General features: G+C 32.6%; 2 protein-coding genes across 3 annotated transcripts; one reads left to right on the plus strand and one right to left on the minus strand.

Moving 5' to 3' along the window:
- Positions 1–201: 201 nt before the first annotated feature.
- On the plus strand, positions 202–6,342 carry LOC131845880 (probable very-long-chain enoyl-CoA reductase art-1). The gene is made up of 5 exons (XM_059195029.1): positions 202–481; positions 567–925; positions 998–1,214; positions 2,364–2,556; positions 5,891–6,342. Exons 1-5 carry the CDS (start codon positions 476–478, stop codon positions 6,016–6,018), a joined length of 903 nt encoding a protein of 300 aa, XP_059051012.1. The 5' UTR covers positions 202–475; the 3' UTR covers positions 6,019–6,342.
- A 138-nt stretch (positions 6,343–6,480) lies between these two features.
- Positions 6,481–21,571, minus strand: LOC131845879 (cilia- and flagella-associated protein 57). Of its 2 annotated transcripts, none has more exons than XM_059195027.1 (22): positions 21,434–21,571; positions 20,390–20,539; positions 19,385–19,664; positions 18,402–18,518; positions 17,885–18,042; positions 17,061–17,170; positions 16,299–16,404; positions 16,077–16,218; positions 15,297–15,501; positions 14,713–14,930; positions 13,835–13,983; positions 13,115–13,529; positions 12,286–12,426; positions 11,881–12,021; positions 11,631–11,774; positions 10,930–11,161; positions 10,560–10,753; positions 9,398–9,494; positions 8,141–8,310; positions 7,493–7,672; positions 6,933–7,127; positions 6,481–6,606 (listed from the first exon to the last, which is right to left on the minus strand). In XM_059195027.1, the coding sequence occupies exons 1-22, from the start codon at positions 21,493–21,495 to the stop codon at positions 6,481–6,483; spliced, it is 3,732 nt and encodes a 1,243-aa protein (XP_059051010.1). In that variant the 5' UTR covers positions 21,496–21,571. The 2 variants fall into 2 exon arrangements, with proteins under 2 accessions (XP_059051010.1, XP_059051011.1); XM_059195028.1 differs by lacking the exon at positions 9,398–9,494 and adding an exon at positions 9,603–9,699.
- Positions 21,572–23,438: the final 1,867 nt, after the last annotated feature.

Genomic DNA, 23,438 nt, shown 5'->3' on the forward strand with positions numbered 1-23,438 from the left:
TTTATAAGAGCCTGAATGGGAGAAAACATATCATAGACAAGGTATGGCTGGGCTTAAACGGATCTGTATCCAGAGCCGTGAAACAATATAAATAAAAAAAAAAGCCTAGGTAACAGTCAGTCTCTCATCTCATTCTGCCTCTAATCTGTAATGAAGGTGACATTGACAATAATGAGATTTTATTGCTTGTGGAATTTTTGAGTCTGTCTGATCTGTGAACCTGTGGATATCGCTGTATTAAATATTGGCTTACGCTTCTCTTCACCTTTACCGTTCAATTTATAATTCCAATTAATTAATTATTATTTTCGTTTATTTAAATATTTAACCTTTTACATTAATTTTACTTAGAACTTTAGTGTGTGCCATGAACTTTAAATCAATACCAAAAAATATCTAAGTAAAGTACCGTATATACCCCGGTACTGCACCTGTTTCAAATTACTTTATTTCTGCGGAATTGTCTTTCATCCTAATGGAGGTAAATAATTTATTTTCAATTTCTGTTGGATATTTCTTTCCCGATACAATAAACGTATTTTTATATTTTAATGTCTTTGTTTTAGATTGAAATTTTAAACGTCGTCGGCTCTAAACCCTTGGGCAAAATTACCGTCAATGATGATGCTACAATCAAGAATGTTAAAGACAAGATTCACCAAAACGTAAAAAAATCTTTGTATCCCAGCCGACAGGCTATAAAAATTGAAGCAAAAGGAAAAGTGTTAAAAGACGAAGACACTCTAAAGTCTCTTAATATTCAGAGTGGCGCAAAGTTATATTTGAAAGACCTTGGTCCTCAAATCTCCTGGACCACTGTATTTTTAGCTGAGTATGCAGGACCTCTTTTTGTATATCTATGGGTCTATCAGAGGCCATGGATACTATACGGAGATGTTTCTTCAGTCCATGGAACAGTTTCAAAGTATGTCTTGTATTAATAAAAAGTATTATGATCCTGGTAGAAAACATTTTAATCTTTAACTGTGTTTTACAGCGTAGCAGCCATTTGTTGGTCAGGTCATTATATAAAACGACTTTTGGAGACTGTGTTTGTGCACCGTTTTTCACATGGCACAATGCCTGTACGGAACCTATTCCGTAACTGTGCTTACTACTGGCTGTTCACCTTATATGTGGCCTATCATATTAATCATCCTCTTTATACAGCTGCAAATAGCCTGTATTTCCTTGTTGGTCTTGGTGGTTTTATTGTAAGTATATATTTTATTAATAAAAAAATTATTTAGCACATTATGGATTCTGATAAAAAAAATGTATTATAAAAAAGATGTGATTAGTATTGTCTAACTACTACATGAATAATTTAATTTATGTCATTTTAGTACAAATTAAATAGACTATTAAACTATATTAATTCTGAAATTAAATTGAAGAATGTGAAAAGAAATAATAACATTAACTTAACTTAATAATAACATTAGAAATATTTAATGACACCTCATAAAAAACTGCTTTCCAATTGACTGTTTTTGCATAATCTATGTATATAACAAGTTTCATTAAACTCCCATTATCTTTTTGACCATGATTAATACACATAAAATATTTTTGAATGTTAATTATGTCATCATCATCTGCTTCTTCCTTATCCCATTTATTTGGGGTCGGCGTAATGTTTTTCGCTTCCATTCATCCCTGTTCGCAATCATCATATCATGAATGTTAATTATTTATCACCAGCATTTCTTGTGGCAGTTGGTTAAAGTTATAAGTTACAATATTTTAATTTTATACCATAGTCGTAGTCACAGTCAATCATACCAATCTATACATACATACAAACCTAACTAAGTCACTTGACAATGGTGTTTTTTTGCTCATATTTCATTTTAAAATTACGCCTTAGACAATAGTGGATAGCAGGCTATATTTTGGGCCACTCAATTTTGTGTAACCCTATAGCAAACTGTTTTCTCCTATCTTTTATTATCTTTTATAAAAAAAAATCTGTTAATAAAAGTAATCAGTATTAATAGTTCTTTTTAATGAAGGATAGAAGAAAAACAGTTTGTTATGAAGTCACACATTTGGCATTCTTTATGTAAACAGCATTTTTTTATTAGTGAATGGTAATGGAATGATGGACCCGCCTACACTAACAGTAACATTGGCTAAGCAACAGTGGAGGATGATAGGATGAACATGAGGTCACGTCAGTTAGCCCACCGTGACAAATTTACCAGGATGGTTACCCGGGGGACCTGTGGATGTCACCTGACATGGTACAGTGCAAGCAATGGGGTCATCTATACACATTACTAACAAATACCTTTCCCTCTATATAAAAAGCATTGTATTCATGCAAAAGACAACCTAATTTAATGGAATACTAATTTCAGGTGTGTGAGCTGGGCAATCTAAGTATTCATCTCTTGCTTAAGAATCTCCGTCCTCCTGGTACTAAGGTGCGGCGCATTCCCGTTCCTGATGGCAACCCACTTTCTCAACTATTCAACTTTGTGTCTTGCCCTAACTACACATATGAAGTTGGCTCTTGGATATTCTTCACCATCATGACCAAATGTGCTCCAGGTAAGTTATCTATTTCTTTTTTTTTATATAACATAATCTAAATCCCCCCACCAGTTTAAGGGCCAATGGGAACTGCCGGATTCTGATCTGTCAGATCTAATAGACTATACTGGCTATTTGTTCTCTAACATTGCAGAGGCCATAGAAATTGCTTTCGCATTCATTCAATACTCTGTCATGGTATGTATGTATGTATGTATGTATGTTGGACTCCATTCTCCGCAATTAGCCTCTCATTCGGGCCGTTGTGCGTGTAGAGCCAGACTACTAAAGTAGCCAGCCAAGCTCCTCCCAAAAGCGCAGAAGACTCCTGGTGTCTTCGCAGGCTTCACGGAGCGACCTCACCATTCCGAGGATTTGTTTTCGTTGTTGGGCCACTGCCGTGCACTCCAGGATTACGTGAGCCGCCGTTTCTTCAGCTTCAAAGCAGCCCCGACAAAGGGGGCTGTCTGTAGCATCAATTTTGTATAAGTGTTTGTTTAGGGAACAATGGCCCGTTATTGTCCCTATCATTATTTTGAGGTTATGTCTATCTAGATTAAGTAGACGTGTTGTTAACCGATGGTTCGTTTTTGGAATTGCCACTTTAGATTGTTTGCAATCAGTGGTTAGGTTCCATCTTTGGTTTTGTATTTCGGTGGATCTCTGGCGAATCCAGGTGCGAAGTTGCGAGAATGGTATTGGCATAAGCGGCCTGCAACCACCATACCGGATCCTACTCTCGCTAGTTCGTCCGCGGCGTCATTGCCATATGATCCACTGTGCCCCTTTATCCACTGGATAATTACTCCGTTGTGCGTTGCAATTTTTTCCAGGGCGATGTGGCACTCGATTATTAGTTTGTTGTTGGATTTTCTGTTCTGTAGTGCTTTAAGCACGGCTGCACTGTCCGATATGAATTTAATGTTGAAATTGTTGACCCCTAACCTGTACACGGCTTTTGCTGCCTCGGTCAGGGCAACACATTCGCACTGAAAGATCGAACTGTGTTTGCCGAGCGGTATAGATATGTTCATGTTGAGGTCAAGGGAATGTGCCCCAGCTTCTGAACCGTTCTGTGTTTTGGAGCCATCTGTGTATATGCGTAGTTCATTTACTGCAGATTGGTCCCTTTCCTCCTCCTTCAATTGTATTTGGTATTTCCTGTTGAACGAGTGGTATGCTTGAGTTCTGTCACACGGAGCGGCAATCAAGGGTTCATATTCGATTGCTTGGTTCAGGATGGTTGTGTGAGAACTGTAATGGTTTTTGCCCCATAGACCAAGATGGTATAATCTTGTGGCAGCTATAGCTGCTTCCTGCTGTATGTATAGGTCAAGGGGTGTTATGTTAAGGGCTATTTCCATTGCCATTGTTGGGGTTGTTTTCATACATCCAGTAACTGAGGAGCACGCAAGTCTTTGGAAAGATCTTAGTTTGTTGACTGTGGTCGTAAGTTTCGACCTTGTCCACCAAACCAAGGCCCCATATACCAGCATTGGTCTTATTACTGATGTGTATGTGTACTCTGTCATGGTTCCCATCGAAAAGACCTATCTAGGCTTGCAGGGAATAGCTCCCTCATGAGCATCTGATAACAGAAGTTATTTATAATAGGAAATAATGGATTTTGTTATGAGAAAGTGAACACTGGAAGTACTGCACCAATTTAAGAAATTCTATCCCTGTTAAAATGGTATATTGTACATGAGTGCCACACATATATTATATTAATAGATACAACACTTATGAGCACCAAGTTGAAGCTGGGGGTGGGACCCTTTGTTTATCATTCATGTCATCTGAAGTAGTTACTTTTAAGTAATAATGCTGGCTCAATTTTTGTTCACGGTAAAATATATATATCAATTGTTCATTGTGTATCTATTGTTAGAAAATACCGTCAGGCAGAAGTAATGAAAAGGTTGATTTAAGAACTAAAATTACTCTTTGGCCAACAATTTTTTTAACGTTAAATAGTTTTGTTTGATTCTCCTTTAAATAAATTAATGTTATTTGAATAATTTGAGCTATTATATGATAATTCAGTACCACACTAAGTATATGGGCGACCAAACATCGCGTGTATTTTCAATTGTATTTTTCCATATACTTGAAAGTAAAATGATACCAAAATCCAAATTGTTATCATCAAAGCCATTTACATTATATTCATAATAATTACATATTGTTGTAATGTATTGAAAGAATTCATATATTGTTTTATATTATTAGATAACTACGATAACTATTTATTACCATTATTTAGATATCACAATATATATGATATCACAATAATACCACAGTAAAAAACAAAATTGTATGTTATAACTGTAAAATCCATTGTCAGATTCTAATATAATGTTAGTCCCAGTTGAGTTGCACACACGAAAAGTCGTGGAAACTACAGTCCTTATCGTGTCATATTGTTAGATTAAATCTGCCTTGCTGTCGCCCGAATTGCCACCTCGCACTCTCGAGTGTGCCCAACTTAGGGACAACTAGAGTTTCTTCTAATCTTTAACATTGACTAATAACGTGAAATAAAGTTATAGCTGCAGTTCTAGGACGTAATTAAACAGATGTGAATATGAGAACTGTACCTGCTTAAAACTGCTAGCATTGGATATTCACATTATCAGTTGTTAGTGTTTTTTTTAATGGAAACAATGAGTTCCACAAAACTACTAAATTATACGGTAAACTTCATGAATATGCCGACAACAGTCCACAATAATATGTCGGTTACGACGTTAATGTATCTTTGAATTTATCAAATGTAAAGCTAATGTATCGTAGAAGAATTTCTTCACCTCAAAAATAACTTTACATACTCTTATTTAAAATTAGTTGAATTTAATACGTTTTGCGTAAATCTTTTTCTCAACTTTTGATGATAACAATAACACGATTATTCTGATAGTGTACATATCAAATTTTATGGCCCGTAATGTAATTATGGCTGCTACGATTTAAAATTAAATATTATGAAATAAATTGTCGATTTGCTCATTATAATCTTTTTAATTATAATTTGAATATATATGCACTCAGTTTTAACCTTATTCATTGATCTCTGAACCTTGTATATCTGATATCAAATTCACGAGGTGTAGGTATGGCTTGCATAATAAAAAGCTTGCTTAGTATAACGGGACATCCATTAATTACCTGAGGTATTTAGAATTATTCGGACAAAAAAATATCAAAATCGCCTCACGCACATCGCGTAATATAATGACTAAATATCAAAGATAAAAAGTAAATGTTCCAGTATATGTTACATTCTAATATTGTGAAATTTGTATATCTGAAAATATTTTGTAGTATGTAACGGTTTTTTTTTTCATTTCAGCGGGTGTATTCGCATTTGCCGGTTTCTATCAAATGGCTGTATGGGCGATCGGTAAACATCGCAACTACAAGAAGGAATTCCCTGAATACCCTAAAAGTCGTAAAGCAATTATACCTTTCATTCTATAAATTGGTATCAAGGTACTGTTTCATTAGTGAAACTTCTATAAATTCCGTATTTATATACGAATTTAATAATATATTTTTATAAGGAACTACATATATTCCTTATTCACGGTTGCTATGGCTTATTGGGTGTTGGATATTAAAATAGTTATTTGTGTTGGACGCATGAAAAATTAACGGATAAATGTTATTATAATAGGAAGGTATACAGGATGGTTTTTAATTAGGACGGGAACTGTTATAGATAATAATTATTTAATTAAAATTTTATTTTTTCTAAAATTTAATTGTTTAGAATAATAAATGATTCCATTTGTATTAGTGACAATATGCATTTAAGTTAATAATAAAGTGGTAAATTTACAACTGTTGTATATTTTTTCAAATAAATCATTTTTTATACACTAACACAATACTAAAGTATAATTATAGACTATTTCTTTATAGTAATTAAGATAGATGTTTTTAGCCTTCGTTTTTATTAACATCATTATCAACCTCTGTCATCATGTCAGATTCTTCTACACACCGCACTTTACTAAGCAAGCGTTCGTTTTCCTCTTTTAAAGCAACTATTATCTCTTCACGTTCCTGTAAAAATAAATAATAATTTTAAATAAAATATATATTAATTTTAAATTATTTAAACTAGTCTAAGTCTATAATTATTATATTTTATTCTTTAAATTTTTTTAAATTTATTCTTTAAACTAGTCTAAGTCTATAATATCGTCAATATTACATATTGCGTCAAAGACCAATTTGCTACAGTACATTGCAAACATTGGCGATAATACTTATCATATGGAACATTTTTAAGCAGTTTTGACTTAGTATGGTACACCCACCCATATACAAATTTTGTCGTGTATGTATTCTATGCCGTGAATATAGAAGAAATAAATAAGATAAAGTACCTCTACTTTCTGTTTGAAATTTTCGTCAATTTTCTCCCTGTCCTCAGTAACATGCTTGAGCTTAGCTCGAGCAGTGGCTGGTGGAATGTACCGCGCGGATAGTCCTAAGATCGACTCCATTTGGAAACATCGTGTACGTGTCGATTTGAGTTCCGTTCGCAAATTGTTAATCTCCGTGAGAAGTGTGCAATTTTCCTAAAAATATATACATAATCTATTACAATGGTGGCCATCGAGTCACATACTAAGTTGAATTTGTACTAGTAGTACGCTAGAATGCTGACATATACATACAAGTACATATTCTGTTAATACACACATCATAGTAAACAAACTTAATCATTTAACTAATATTTGTATTGTACGTAGATTGACACTTCAATAAAATCCGTCATATATTATTACTATAATTACTTAGGTGTATATTCATAAACATTCAAAAACATCGGGCAGTTCATTTTGTAGCTGGTCTAGTCACGAATACATTTATGGATATATTCACATAGCGACCTTCGCTTAGTAAACAAAAAATTTGCATGTTCAATTAAGTAATAACTAACATCCATAATTTTTCCGATATCGCTCTTAGAACCACCCACGGACTTGGAAAGCTGTTGTTTGAGAGCAGCGACTTGCTTCTCTAAGTGGTCACGTTGTCTGTTAAATTCCCTTATTGCTTCGTCCTCTGCTACTCGACTACGCACGAAGTCTATGTCTTCAACATACTTGTGAAAAAGGGCCTGTAATTTCAATGTGGTTTAAATGAGTAACACGTATTAATACACACAATTACACTACTAAATAATAATAATATCTTAGAACCATTTACAGAACGACATCTAGTCTCTGAATAATAGAATAGAACTGATATAAATACATATATACATTTTTTGTAAATACATACATAATATACATAGGAAACACCCAGCCTATACAAACAGTCATAGTCATGAATACAAATGTTTGTACAAATGAGTTCAAATCCGGTTAACACTAAAAAGAACATATATTTCTGATAGACTCTACGGTGAATTAGACACCTAAGATTAAGAAGACGATACACTCGCCCTCTGTCATGTTGGATTCAAATATGACCAGTGGAATATGGTTCTTTCAAATCTTCATTTCTACGTTCACTAATATGCTAATAATGATGATGATAATTGACAACGCCTCTAACAGCCGTGACGCTATGTTTATTAACTTACTTTAACATTCGATTTTAACTTGGCCGGGTCTTGGAAATTAGCAGTCATATTGTGTAGGTCTATTTTGATTTTCTTCAAAGTATTTTTTAGTGTCAAATTTCTTTCAGCTTCACTCATAAAGTCTTTTTTGGCGGACGACAGTTTTTCATTTAATTGATTAATTTTAAGTTCTGTAATTTTAAAATAATAATATACAGAAAACAGGTAAAAAATATTTTTAATTACGTGTGCTGAACATCAGTGCCAAATGTAGGTGTGAAAACTAACGTTTTACTGTGACAGTGTAAATTGTTATAACACAAATTTATTTGTATTCAAATTATTAGTTTAGTAAATTGCATCTTTTGCTCTATCTATACTTTAACATGTTTTATTATAAGTGTAAAAGTATACAGAAAATATTATATTTCAATAAAATATATAAGGAAGTTACAGTCAGGAACACTACGTACTACAAAACTAAATTCTAGATTACTTTTGGTGTTACATCCTTTCCAATAAGCATATATTATACAGCGCCATACCCACAAAGTAAGAAAAGCATGTACTGTGTATAAAACGAATATAATCGGGTGAAGTGTGTCTATTCTAGTCCGTCTATTTATCATTTATCATGTCTATTTATATCAATATTTAAAATTGTCATATCTATTCAAAATTGCAATATTTGCGTAATAGATGCTACATATATGACTAGAGGTTTGTTTATACATATATAACAGAGTTGCGATCAATTCATATTTAAAAAGACAAGTGACAGTTGCAATTGTAATGTATTTTGTGATAAACGGTTCTTTAATGTATGATACTAATTCTGATATTTTAACCTCTTTTAAAATGAATGAAATAATAATAATGTATCGCTTTATTGCCATTCCAGTCTTAGGAAAAAGAAGCAATTGCACGGAGAAAATACAAATCCAGCTTTGTTCAAAATTTTCTCATCATCATCATCATCATCATCGCAGCCCGGAAGACGTCCACTGCTGGACATAGGCCTCTCCCAAAGATCTCCACGACGATCGGTCCTACGCTGCTCGCATCCAATGCCTTCCAGCGATCTTGACCAGATCGTCGGTTTTTTCAAATTTTCTCATACATGACATAAATTATCTCATGTATACTGCTTTGATTCAGAGTTTTGCATTGGTTTTCGTACAAATGTGTCTAAAAAAACTATCTAAAATACTAGTGTTTACGTGTCTATCGTTTAGTGATCGTAGAAAAAAATTACAACATAATGCAAATTCAAATTACCACGAAAATCTTTTTGTTTTAAAAGAGTTTCAAGAGACACTTCCAGTTCAAGTATACGCAACTTATTTTCTTTGATATCGCGTTCTAACGGCTCTATCTGTTCAGAAGTAAGAAAAATTGTAACTTTTTTCTAAAATTAGTTATGCTCATTCTACGTTTTTCTACAATTTACTATAATAGTACACATTGACTGTATTTTGCATACCAAGTTCGTGTTTTACGTTTAATAACTTTAACTCTTCGTTTTCCATGTCGTCTATTTGAACTTTCAACTCTTTTATAGTTCTTTGTTTAGGTTCAATCTATACATAATATTAAATGTGTATTATCAATAAGTACATTACTTATGTTTTGCAGCTCTTTACATCATTGTCATCATTTAAGTAATAGACATAAAAAGGATTTTTGTAGATATTGATATCCTCAATAAAACTGTAATACATGACTTAATTTCAGCAGCGTACGCGATATTGATTTTTTTTCACATATTAGGTTATATTATTTACGAGCTTTTGCCCGCGGTTTCGCTCGCATTAATTTACCCCTTAGGGGTGGAATTTATCAAAATCCTTTCTTAGTGGATGCCTACATCATAACATCTACCTGCATGCCAAATTTCAGCCCGATCCGTCCAGTGGTTTGGGCTGTGCCTTGATAGATCACTATGTCAGTCAGTCACCTTTGAGTTATATATATTTAGATAAAGAAGTTATTATACGGATCCTAACTTTGAAAATATGCTAGAGCCATGTAGGGACATACATAAGGTATAATGTACGGTTGTAATTTTTATTTTTTCAAATCGGTACTCTAGTTTTGTTTTTCTTTCATTTGGGATTTTTGTATACAAAATGTGACGATGGCAATCAAGAAATTCAGATGACTTAAATTAGTGTATACCAGAAAAATAACTAGGCCAAATCCGAAGCTGGCGCTGCCAATATTCCACGGAATACACCCATGTCTAACCTATTTAATTTCAAATCTTGGATGATATAATCTATTTTGACGCATGGTGCAGTAGTTTTCGAGCCTACTCAGTGCAAAACAATGACACCTTCCTCTTTATTATATTAGTATAGACTATTTGTATTAGCCAACAACTCTGTTGGCAGTAAAGGTACAAGAATATATTTTTACCTTACAATTTAGATAGACACACCTGATTTTTCAGCTCTGTTATCTTGAAATTCAATACAAATTTATATTTTTCCAATTCTTGTTTCTTTCGTTTTAATTCATATATTCTCTTTTCCTTGTCTTGAATAGTGCCATCTCGCTCTGATATTTCTTTTTTCAAATCAGCCACATCACGTTCCAAAGTTGATATAACTTTTTGAAACTGTTTGTGTTCAGCTAAAAATGTATATTTTATAGTAGATAATATAGAATTGCTTACTTGCATTTCACAGTAATTGACAGGTACACGCCCTGAGTGAAGCGAATACGCGAACAGTTATATAATAAAAACATTGTTAAATATATACATGTCATTATTATTCAATAATAATAAAATAAATAATTTAAATCACCTTTCAATTGGGATACTTGATGTTTGAATTCATCAATTTCCTTATTAGCACTTATTAGTTTTTTCTTCATTAGACCAGTCTCTCCCTTTAACCGTACATTAGCATCTTTTTCTTCTTTCAATTGTACTTCATATGCGGTTCTGATTTCTATTATCTCACGATCCGCATCTTCCTCAATTGATGCCTTTATAGTTTCATGCTCCTTTGTTTCCATATCAGCTTGTTCTTGCAACTGAAGAAGACAGTAAGGAAGTTTAATTAGTATTTTTTACTTATGAAGCTAAGTTTTATGACATGTCTAAATGCTCGTACATTCCTTTTTACTATTATTTTAATGATACAAAATTTTATACTTATGGGCTTTTTTTCGTATATTACGTATCAGTAATAACATTTATTACTTTTAATTTTTAATTACCTACTATCAGGCCAACTCGAAGTTGGGTCGACGATTTGCACCACTTCCTTGATAAGACGTAGCCTAATCAAGCTCAAGATAGAGAAGTTTGCAGGCATCAGGGGAAAGTCTTCCCAACATTGGGGCACTAATTAGGCTCTGTGTCCCACTATTGGGAAAAGACTTTCCACTGATGCCTGCAAACTTCTCTATCTTTTGGACTGGGATATAACTGGGATTTCTTTTTTGACAAATTAATTTAGATATCATAATATTTATATATTGATTTAATTAAAATACTCACCTCTTGTAAAAGAATATCTTTTTCTTCCAATTTAGATTCGAACATGTTATTCATTTCCCTTAGAGCTTGCCGCTTACTTTCGGCAAGTTCCTCGAGACGTTGTTCATAGTCTTTTCTCATTCTAGCCGTTTTATCCTCGAGGCTCTACAATTTAACACAATTATGTACAGAATAATACTAAAGTATCAAGTCTTCAATATTGTACTTAAGCATGTGTGTATCTCTAGTATGTGTTTTTTGCTATGCCTACCTGATATCTGTCGTATTCGCTAATTAGTTTGATATTGAAGTCTGCTTCCAGAGCTTGCAGCGTTCTCTCATGACCCGACCGGAGCTTGGTGATATCTTGCTGAATCATTCCTATTTCATGAGTATGCTCATTTTCCATTTGCTGTAATTTATTATATATTTACGATAACAAAATGCTTTTATTTAATTTACAAATGTTTATTCAGGACAAAGCTAAACAAGATATCCTCAAACGATTGAGCTGAAGTTTTGCATAAATTGAATAGTTTGAATAACATGGCATGGTTAGCTAAATGACATTATTCTAAATGAAAGTGTTTACTGAAAAGAATGGGAACATTAAATTCTACTTTCAGTCCAATGTGGCCGACATTAAATCTTGTTTTTTATAAATTTTACAATCTACCTCATTCTTTTCCTTCAGTTCTTCGATGGCGGCACAGTAGCCTTCGTGAACTTCTTTTAGTTTTTCCGCTTGCGTCGCTTCGGCCTGACGTAACTGATACGTGTGTTCAGTTTCTAACTCGCTCATCCTCGTGCTTAATAACTGAAAAATAATTTAGCTTTTACCTTGTATAGAATATCAAACAACCTAAAAAAATAATCATACAGAAATAAATTTTGCGGTTACATTTGTTACTAATAATATCTTAATGCTACGCCTCAGCGTGGTGTTGAGGCGTAATTGATGATTATAATATTTTTATTATAACCTTCATAGATATTCAACGTGCTATTCTCGGGCTACAAACTGACTTAGCAGATATAATTTTAAGTGCCTAAACGTCTTTTATAGACTTTCTCATAATTAAGAATATACATAGGGAATTCCTTATAAAGAAATATGTAATTCTATATTAAACTGAACTTGTGTTATGGACGGAACGGACGCATAGTATATATATATATAATAAAATAAGTAACGGAAAGATAAATTAAAATATAACAAAAATAAACAGAAAAAAGCTCAAGCCAACATAATCATATATTCAGGAATACAAATGTTTATATTGTTAAGTACAAAGAAACAAATCCGTGACCAAGTAGGCCATAATCCAAAATAAAAATAAAATATCAAAAAAATAATCAAAACGCATGGTAAAACACGTGACCAATTTCTAAGACAACCACTTCAACACAGATGTCGTCAAATGCAATACCTCCCGTACCTCTGGATGCAAGTAGTCTTTATTTAAAACGATCCTCTACCACAGCAACGAATTGCAAGTACTTACGTTTATACTATTTATTTTTTCCTGTAAATCCTTTTTGCTTATCAATATCTCTTTTGAATACGCAAAATCCTTATCAAGTGCGATTGCTCGTCCGTCTGCGTTCGTAAGTCGCCACAAGCAGATAGATGCATCTTGAGCCACGGATACTAACGTTTGGTCATCATATGAAAGTGCAATGCAGGTAACCTTTTTATTGTGCACATGGAACTCATTGAATATTGCCTTGTCTAAGAGTGGTAGCTGGACAGACGTGACGCCTCCTTCACCGCCGGTAATGAATAGCATCATGTCGGACCGTGACAAAACAATGGTATCCAGGGCACAGTTTATTAGTCCTAAATTCCTTCGGAGTGTGTTCGAACCAATTTCTTTAATTTCTCCGTCTGATCCAACGCTGTATGCTGATTTCCCAATACTGAAATATAATATTAAACCGAGACCATTTAAATAGAGGAATCGGCTTAGTTTTGGGTTTAAATTACAACTAGACAGAAAGCTGTTTTAAAATATTTAATTATATTCTACTGTAAAGGGAAATTTGGTCTCATTATTTTATTAGTACACTAATGCGAAGCGGCACGAGTAGCTTGAAAGCTATTAATAATTACATACTCTTATTATAAAAAAACTGACATAGATAAATGGCTAACAAGTTCTGGGTTTATAAAATTGACATAAGATCGTACGTATCTAATAGAGTAACAATAAATTAGTTTAAACCTGTTGACGGCGCAAGCGTTGAACTGATTAGTTTTCAGTATAAATTCGCCCACCCTTTGACCCGTAGACATACTCCACTCGTACACTGCACCCTCCATACCACAAGACACTAGTGTTAGATCATTTGCAGACCAGGCTAGACATGTTATCTGAAGAATAATGAAACAATATAATATAACCATATCTACTAAATACATTCTTACCATCGATTGCCGTTTTGAAACTAAAACAATAGATAAAAAGAAAGTAAAATTTGGATTGCCGTGATTATATTTGCAACAATAGGTGTAGGTATGCCACCGCATTATGTTTCGATAACTAAAATTTAGATAAATTTTCATCATAAATTATGATTTTCGATTAGTAGTAAATGGCAACTGTTGCCAAAGGCACCACAGATTCATGTTATTTTGTCATTGAGATGCGAATGGTACCTACGTAATCCTCAGCTATTTGGCGGCAGAAAAAATGTGAGAGAGGTACCCACATTTACTAAAGAAGATGATTATCGAATATACAACGCAAGATAGAACAATTGTAAAAAATTAAATTGGAATAAGTAGAAACAAAAGGAAACTCGCTTTAAGTTAAAGAGAAACTAGTAGAACATTAATTATTGCATCATTGTATATTTTATTAACAGATAAATCACTCTAATTGATAAGACATCTAATTATCTCTTACGTAATTTATAATAATAAGTAATAGTTTTGTTTTATAATGCACTAGATGCAATAAGTATTTCTAAACGAAGACAAAGTGTTTATGTCAAGGTTTTAAAACTATCTAGAACATGTATTATGTAAACCTACCATATATATAAGTTACATAGATATTTTATACATAGTTACCTACTAAAATAGCTAAAATCTACGTACCCTTCCATTATGACCTTTTAAGTTATAAACATTTTGAAAAGAGATTGAGGAGAACACTTGAATGACTTGGCCGTTGACAGCAGCGAACATCTGTCCGTTTGTACTGAACTTCGCGCGTTTGCAATTTCTAATGGGGAACTCGCGCATCACTTCGAAGTCATCTATCAGTACTACCATGAATCTCAATTTATCGGAAAATCCAACTATTGCAAATAAACCTAAAATATCCATAATTATGATAGGTTGCTCGAAACAATCTATTGATAAATTTAAGAATCTACAAAAAATCAATTCAGTCTAGATAAAATGTAAATACTGTCAATTAAAAAAAATATAATTTATATGGGTCCAATTCAAGAAGGTGTGCTAAAAGATATAGGAGACAAATTAAAAAATATGCTCATTTTTAAAATATTGCAGTAAAATCTAGTTACATTATTTGTCTCGTATTAAATATCGCAATTAAAAATAAACAATATATAGGTACTAAAGGGATTGAGAAAGAGATAAAACAGGTAATTATTAGAATTACCGGATTTATCTCTTTCTCAATCTCTTCTATCAAGATCAACATGAGTACCAACCGGTTGGATGCAAAGAAACACAGTGTATCTCCTCTTGATAAAGTTTAATCATTTCTACATCATCAGTCATGTAATTCCATATTCTAATACTTTTATCTAATTCTCCTGATGTCATAAATATAGGCTTCCATGCGCACATTGAGAGTGAGTTTATAGGACCGTAGTGCATGGCAGGCCCAAGTTCGGCAAAAGCAATTTCTGGATTCTGGAACAAAATTCAATTGCACAAGTGGGTCTAACACACTATATAAACCCTATGCATTAAAAATGTATTGGGGTTTACTCCCTGTAAAACTAAATAGAAACCTTCCTTGAATTCTGTTATTTTGGCGATATTAGATTTTATTCTATGTCTGCCACACCATGGAACCGGCATCCGCACGGTTAATCCATGGAATGCTAAGAAGTTCCTCACAGTGCAGTGGCACACAATTCCACTTATTTTATATGTAGTTACATTTTTTAAATTATTCATCTATATACCGTATAAAATACACTGGAAACTGGTAATACTGTATTTTGAAAAGTATGTTTTATTTTTATTATACATACATATTCATATTATCTATTTGAGGCTCTAGACTTGTTAAATAGATTAATTTAATTTAACAAGCAATATTTTCATAAGCTTTACATGCAAAACAGAATATAATGTAAAATATAATAACTGCAGTATATTAATAAGTAAATAAAGGTGTATATGATTGCACTTAGCCTTAAATGTCATCTTTGTTTAGCTATTAACCATCCAGCAACTTAGCGGGCATTATATAAGTCTACCTGCAACATATGTTGTCCAAATAACTTGGCGTAATATAATTGTTTTCGCAGTGTTGTGATAAGTAACGTTTCTTGATTAGGATCGATTGTAATATGCTGTATGGCGTCTAATGGTGACCATAACGGATGCTCGCGAGTGTGCCTGGATAATATAAAATAATACAATTATTTAAGAAAGGTATATCTGGTAGTCCTTGAAATTAAATTAAAAACAAATCTCACTTGTAAGATTTCTTGGAAATTCTGTAGACATTTCGTTTTCGCCAGTGATGTGGAGTTTCCTTTTCAAACATGTGAACGTAACCCGGACCACAACCAAATGCAAATCCTGCAATTCATACAATGAAAGTATATACATTTATAATATATATAGTTACATAATACATAATTACACGTTAGTTCGATGGTCGCGGGTTCGAATCTTCGCAGGGTACAAACAGCTGTATTCATGAGTATGATTATTTGTGTCGGTCTGAACGTTTTCTATGTATATTATGTATGGGTACAAACAGCTCTATTCATGAGTATGATTATTTGTGTCGGTCTGAACGTTTTCTATGTATATTATGTATGGGTACAAACCGCTCTATTCATGAGTATGATTATTTGTGTCGGTCTGAGCGTTTTCTATGTTTATTATGTATGGGTACAAACCGCTCTATTCATGAGTATGATTATTTGTGTCGGTCTGAGCGTTTTCTATGTATATTATGTATGTGTACAAACAGCTCTATTCATGAGTATGATTATTTGTGTCGGTCTGAACATTTTCTATGTATATTATGTATGGGTACAAACCGCTCTATTCATGAGTATGATTATTTGTGTCGGTTTGAACGTTTTCTATGTATATTATGAATGTATTTACAAAAATGTGTTTATATCAGTTGTCTAGTACCCAAAACCCAAGGTATTCTTAGCTTGGGACTAGATAACGCTGTGGGAATTGTCTTGAGATATTATTATTATTAATATAAAATTTACCTTTAGGAAAGTTCACAAAGCAAGTAACAGGATAGCTTTCTTCTAATACAGTGGGTTCACTTGTAGTGTCTTGTTTACTACTAATGCTCACCTTTTCCCCTTCCTCGGCTCTGTGGATCATAAAACGTACCTACACATAAATAACCATTAAGTACCTCAATGTAAATAGCTTGTCGCTCATACTCGTATTAAAAGCTATTTGTAATATTTATGGCGCCGTAGCTGTAAAAATAATTATAAGACGGATTTAGTTGATACTAGCTGAGGCCGCGACTCTGTACTAGTATAACTTTTTTGTTTGTAAAGCAATTGGAATAAAACACAAAGTTTTAAATGATACGCAGGACATTAATAAAAAACTGCATTCAAATGTATTAGACAATGACTGAGATTAGAGTGTATAAAACACTTTAAGGGATTGATTGTAACAATCATTGATTTGAGTTCTATTACATTGATAGAGTAAACCAAGACAGCAATTAATTGCATTTTTATTATATCTACAGATTTGAGTAAGGATCACGCAATATTATAATTTAGTAGTATATGAAATTATTTTTTGAAATGATTTGATTAATAGTTTTAAAAAGAAAAAAGGAATATAAACGATATTAATTTATATATGTCAGTAAGGATAATTTGTAGACCTAATAGATCTACTACGAAATCGCTGAATTTTAAATGTAAATAACCGTATATACTTATTTAAGTATTATTCTAATCATCCTCTGGTAAGGAAATGTGAAAAGTTATAACATTATATTTATACCACCCAAATATATGTTTATAATTTCCGAATTCAAATAACAATTGTTTTATCTTACTCAGCCTCAACTTTCTTTAGGGACATTTCCATGATCTCTGTAGCTCTAAAAACGCAGTTTTGTCTGAGTTCTCCGTTTTCCACCACCATTATAACACCGTCATTTGTCCCAAACATTATTCGATCTGAAGTTAGCCACATGCAACTAGTTATGTTGATCTAAAGAAGTATGAGACAAACAATATATAATTATTCACATATTAAACTCTATCTACATGGTAAAGGAGCAAGCCAAGGCTAAACTTGAAAACTAGTCTTACAATTGACTTTAAAGACATTCCCATTTCGAATATTACAAATATATATAAATACGTTTTAGGATTACCTAAATGATGTCAACATGAATGATCCTTCAATTGTGACAACCAAACATTTTTTTTAATATTTGGATTGATGTCCGTTAATTTTAACCAACTACATTAACTTTGTGTAATCGTATTAACTTTACATAATAATCTACCAAATATAATGAATCTAAACTATTCTGTATAATACACTCACAATGCAATGTTACGTACATTTTCAGCTTTACACCACCCCCACTGTCGCCAAACTGTTTCAGCGACATTCATAATACGAAATGTGAACGGACCGGTAATTACTACAAGTGTTGCATCTGTGGGATTGCATTGTATCTGAAAGAAAACGTGTAGGTTCTTAGTTGCTTTAATGCAGTTATTCAATTTGCATTGTCCCGTGAGGTCTCTAATCGAACGAATACCTAGATATAAGAAATTAGTAGTATTATCTGATGTTGAACCTTTTCTAATATAAATATAGACACATAACAGATAAGATCGCCTCTATATCAAACCAGGAAGAGTAGTAATAATATACATATTATAGCAGTACATCTTAGAGGCCTTAGAAAAACATTATTCCGTAAACGTGACATTCCGTCCATTCATTTACGTGCAGTATTGAATTTAATTATAGTAATTAGAAAAATAAATAATAGGTAAACCATTATGAACAAATTTTGCAGCTGCTGCATTTCTTTTCTTTACTATTATACATTTGTTATGTAACTAAGAACACGAAATATGAAACTACCACTGATTAAAAGCGATTTTTTGTGACGTCCAATAAATAAATATGGATTACAAGACTGATGACGAAGACTGTCATTCACATCAATGACGGAGATGTTCTTGACACATCTGGCTTCTAATTTATAATTGCTTCCTTAGAATTTTAATGTATGCTTAAAATAGTTAATATACATCCATCACACGTCATTCAAGAAAGGATTTTTTACATTGCATTATGCAACGTCTGTTGCTCACAGAAAAATATTACTTTATTTGATACGCTTAAAATCTGCATATAAGAAAGTTTCTGTTTATAAGCGTACATAGCAAAATAACTGCCTTTTACTAGGCGTTATTATCTTGTTTAAACAGACTCAGTTAAGGAATCTAAAAACCTAAATATATATCAGGAACATAATTTATCCAAATTGGTACATACATAAATAGGTATTCATTTGTTAGGTACTCACACTTTCAACAATTCCTTGGCCACTAGGATTCTGAGCTTTGGCATGACTTTCAACCTTCCCTTTGTCCCAATTATAATAATACAAGTACCAGTCCGGTTCACCTGTGATTGCTACAAGATACTTAGAATCGAAAGTGAATTGAACACATGCAAATTCTTTTGCCGTAGAGTTTTCAAATGGTACAGTCAGAATTTTACGCCTCTTGTAAGTCGTAAGATCGTAAATAGTTATTATTGGCTTTTGCCCTTCTTCTGCTATTTCATTAAGAGCTAACCATCGCCTGAAATAAAAAGAATATAATAAGTAGTGTTTGAGATGCGGTGGGGTAAAAATTGTTCCACATACATTGACAGTCTAGTCCATATACATATTCGACAGTTAAATTCCATATTAGCTGCAATAATGAAGATAATATTATTAAGTATCTACTGTTAGTAATTAATGGGCTGATGAGATTTAATGGAAAACCTTGTCGTATAAAGTTGATAAAACATGCCTTATTTACAATACAAAAGTGAACAAATACAGTATATATACAGGGTAGAACAAATACAGTATATATATACACTATAGGTAGTATACAGTGGGAAGTCTAGACTAACATATTATGTAACAAATAATTCTTGACACCCGCATTGTTTAGCACACCACTTACTCTGGTCACGGGTTCGATTCCGCGCATGGTACAAATATTTGTATTCATAGGTTATGTTATCTGTTTACAGAAAAAAGAAAATATATATGTAGGTAATTTTTTAAGTTATCTAGTACCCATATGATAGCTCTGCTTACTTTTGGACTAGATCACGTTGTGTGAATTGGAAAAAGTGAAGAAGGGAGTCAAAAACTGGCGTCTGCACCATTCTTAGGAGGAGCTAAGAAATGAAGAAAGAAGCATAAACTCTATGTAATTATCTACTTAGGAATAAAGGCAGAAGGGTTCTTTTAATCGAGTTCTGGCTTAAATGTTGGGAAAGGTCGAATCAATGACTAAATAATTATTACCTGTTAGGTGCCAAAATTAAAGATTTTATAGGCTTATGTTTATCTTGCAGTCTGATGAACTTTTGCTTCTTTTGTAGATGATTATGAATTACAATAACTCCACCGGCTGGATAAATAATTTCAGATTCCGTCAAATAATGAGCATTGTATCTAAAAAATTGTGATGCGGAATATATATATGTTCAATATATATGTAAGTTCATTTATTACGACGTATGTATTGTAGTCTTCAGGTTGGTAAGTTTTATACATATAAACGCAACTATAATGGCTTAGAAAGAAACCACCGATTATTTAATAAAATAAGTGTCTGTGATGCTTTTTTTTATGTAATTGGAATGCAAACACAGTGTTAATTTGTGAGGGATCGACCGTCAGTGATGTGACATATTGTTTAAGGACATAAATAAAGTAGATATACAACAATTGAGCATTTTTCGCAAAAATGGCAACACAAAAAAATGAGAGATACCAGAAACCTAATAATCCATTTTACGGTGACTATGATGATGCTTAGATATACGAGCATGTATCTATGTATAACTGACAGTTATAGAAACACATATATTATATATATTCGATACACACACATTCGTTTACAAATGTACATTTGGTGTAGTAGGTTAAATTTTCAAGTTACGCCCATTGCTGCTTATTTCAACATTCCGTTTAAATTGACACAATCATGTAATTTTTAAAACTACGTCAAATAATGGTTCTCACCATTAACTGTTTACGTTTAACTGCTTCTTACCTGTACCTACTTCTACTAAGCCTTTAAGCCTAGAGTTCAAAACAATCGTCATGAAATGATTGATGAATACCTACACACTAAGGATACATAACTCCTCTTTGACATAGAGGAAAAAGGCTGTAGTTTTGATCACGTGGACTCAAACGGGGACACAGATTGTAACAAATATTATCTGTATCTGTTTATTATATGCATATGACATTCAAGAAATTAATTATACCTACCTAGTTATCAGTCGTTAATTAAATTTATTATTATAATAATATTAAATGTGTAGGTAAAATACTTACTGAATGTCAGTCCGAAGGCCATAAAATATTCGTGCGGAGATATTTGGTGATGATGTTGCCATGATATTATCAAAAACTGTCGCAATAAAACAAGTATGTAAACATTACCTGTATGCAATAACTAATTGATATATTTAGTATGTAATGTAATCAAAAAAGTTGTGACGTTGCTATGGTAGCCCAGTGTTATTTTCAATCGAATGTCAAACAATGACGTAGTTTAGCAACCAGTAATCTAATCTGGACACAAAATATCGATCCTTTTTTATTCCTCACTTATAAATAATATTTAATATATATATAAATATACGTATAATTAGTAAAAATCACGGGATCTTACCACGTTTTATATTTATTTGTTGAGTTCCCGATATTTCGGCAGTGTTTCAACCACCATGATCACGGGTAAACTGAAGAGCAGCGGGTAGATGGAAAATGAAATCTTTTATGGGCAGACATATGCGTCTACCTTCACATGTCTTCGTTTGTTGCTACTACTGGAACTCGCTCGATATTCACCTCAGCAAACTTTACTAATTATACGTATAAATAATGACCGCGTCAAATTTAAAACAGTATATATATACATATCAGAATCTAAAATTCTCAAACGCACTATGAAATGATTCATATAAACGCAAAATTTCAATTTAAAACTGTTTAGTGTCAAAAATATTACAACTACATACAATCAACGTTACATAATCAAGACCCAAATAAAGTGAAGCTAATCTCAATATCGACTTTAATTCAATTCAGATTTGTACCGTTACTTTTGAAACGCATAGAATAGAAAACCGAACGAATCGATTACAATATCGGTTAGATCATTCGACGGCTACGAAATAGAGAACTTATTACTTATTATTAGTAATAATTTTAATAAACCTGGACAATACATACAGAACTATATGCTCTATCGAGCATGTGTTATGGGTACTGAACAACTAATAGAAATATATTGTTTTTATTTAAATAGGTACACAGATCAATACAAACAATGAATATTTGTATCGTGGGAGAAATCGAACCCGAGATCATCGGAAATAAGGCGATATTTATGTTAAATCGCTAGACCACTAAGGCCGTCAGTGTATAGTTGCAATTCAAGTGCACGAAATATCTGTAGTGCTTTCCAATGACTATCGATCTGAATTGGTTTCAAAAGTGGATCGGCAGAGCAGAGTAACGAACCTGTAAAGCTGGAATTTCTCATAGTTCCTACAAATATCTAAGCAATTTTGTACATTTTAGCGGCTGCAGTTCTATTCTGTGTTACCATATATCTCAAATCTATTATACTAACCTATTAATAAACCTAAAAATGACACTTTTATGAGCCACATTTTACTTGATTGTTGTTCAATGTCGTTGGTAGTATCCGCCTTGCAATTTCCGAGATAACTCGTAGCTTCCTACTACGATGCCAGTAAATGACTAGCTGCATGATAGCCGTGACTGTCATAGTAATATGAATGGTATGTTATTTACCTAAAATGAAAATGACCTTTTCAGTTTATTAATAGGGTTTCATTAAAAATATACCAAATTATACCTAGGTATATATATTATTTATTTTTACATACATACCTATATCTAGATGTATTAGATACATAATTTGTATGTGAATTCTGAACTGATTTTTTTTTCATTTAGGATTCTTTAATTAATCGATATTGTTAGATACCGTTTTAATATCGTATCTACCACATAGGCTCAAGTTAGGATGACAAGTACAGTCTTATTGTGTATATTCCTTATTTCTTATTTATTACTTATTTCTCGCGAAGGTGGTAAGTAATGACATGAAGAGATTCGTACTAACAAATTAATTATTACGCAGTTTAGATATAATGATGATGTTCTAGTGAAATCTAGAATACTTGATTTGACCCAGTTCTCTAAATGCTAATTCCTTGGTCTAGTTTTACGCCTTAATTTATTTGTACAGTTTGAAGATAGGTAACCACCTACTTTCTCATTAGTTCACGGTTTTTATAAAGTA

Source organism: Achroia grisella, unplaced genomic scaffold, assembly GCF_030625045.1.
Source record: "Achroia grisella isolate CSIRO2021 unplaced genomic scaffold, CSIRO_AGI_Agris_v1 utg487, whole genome shotgun sequence".
In the NCBI taxonomy this organism is placed as follows: domain Eukaryota; kingdom Metazoa; phylum Arthropoda; class Insecta; order Lepidoptera; family Pyralidae; genus Achroia; species Achroia grisella.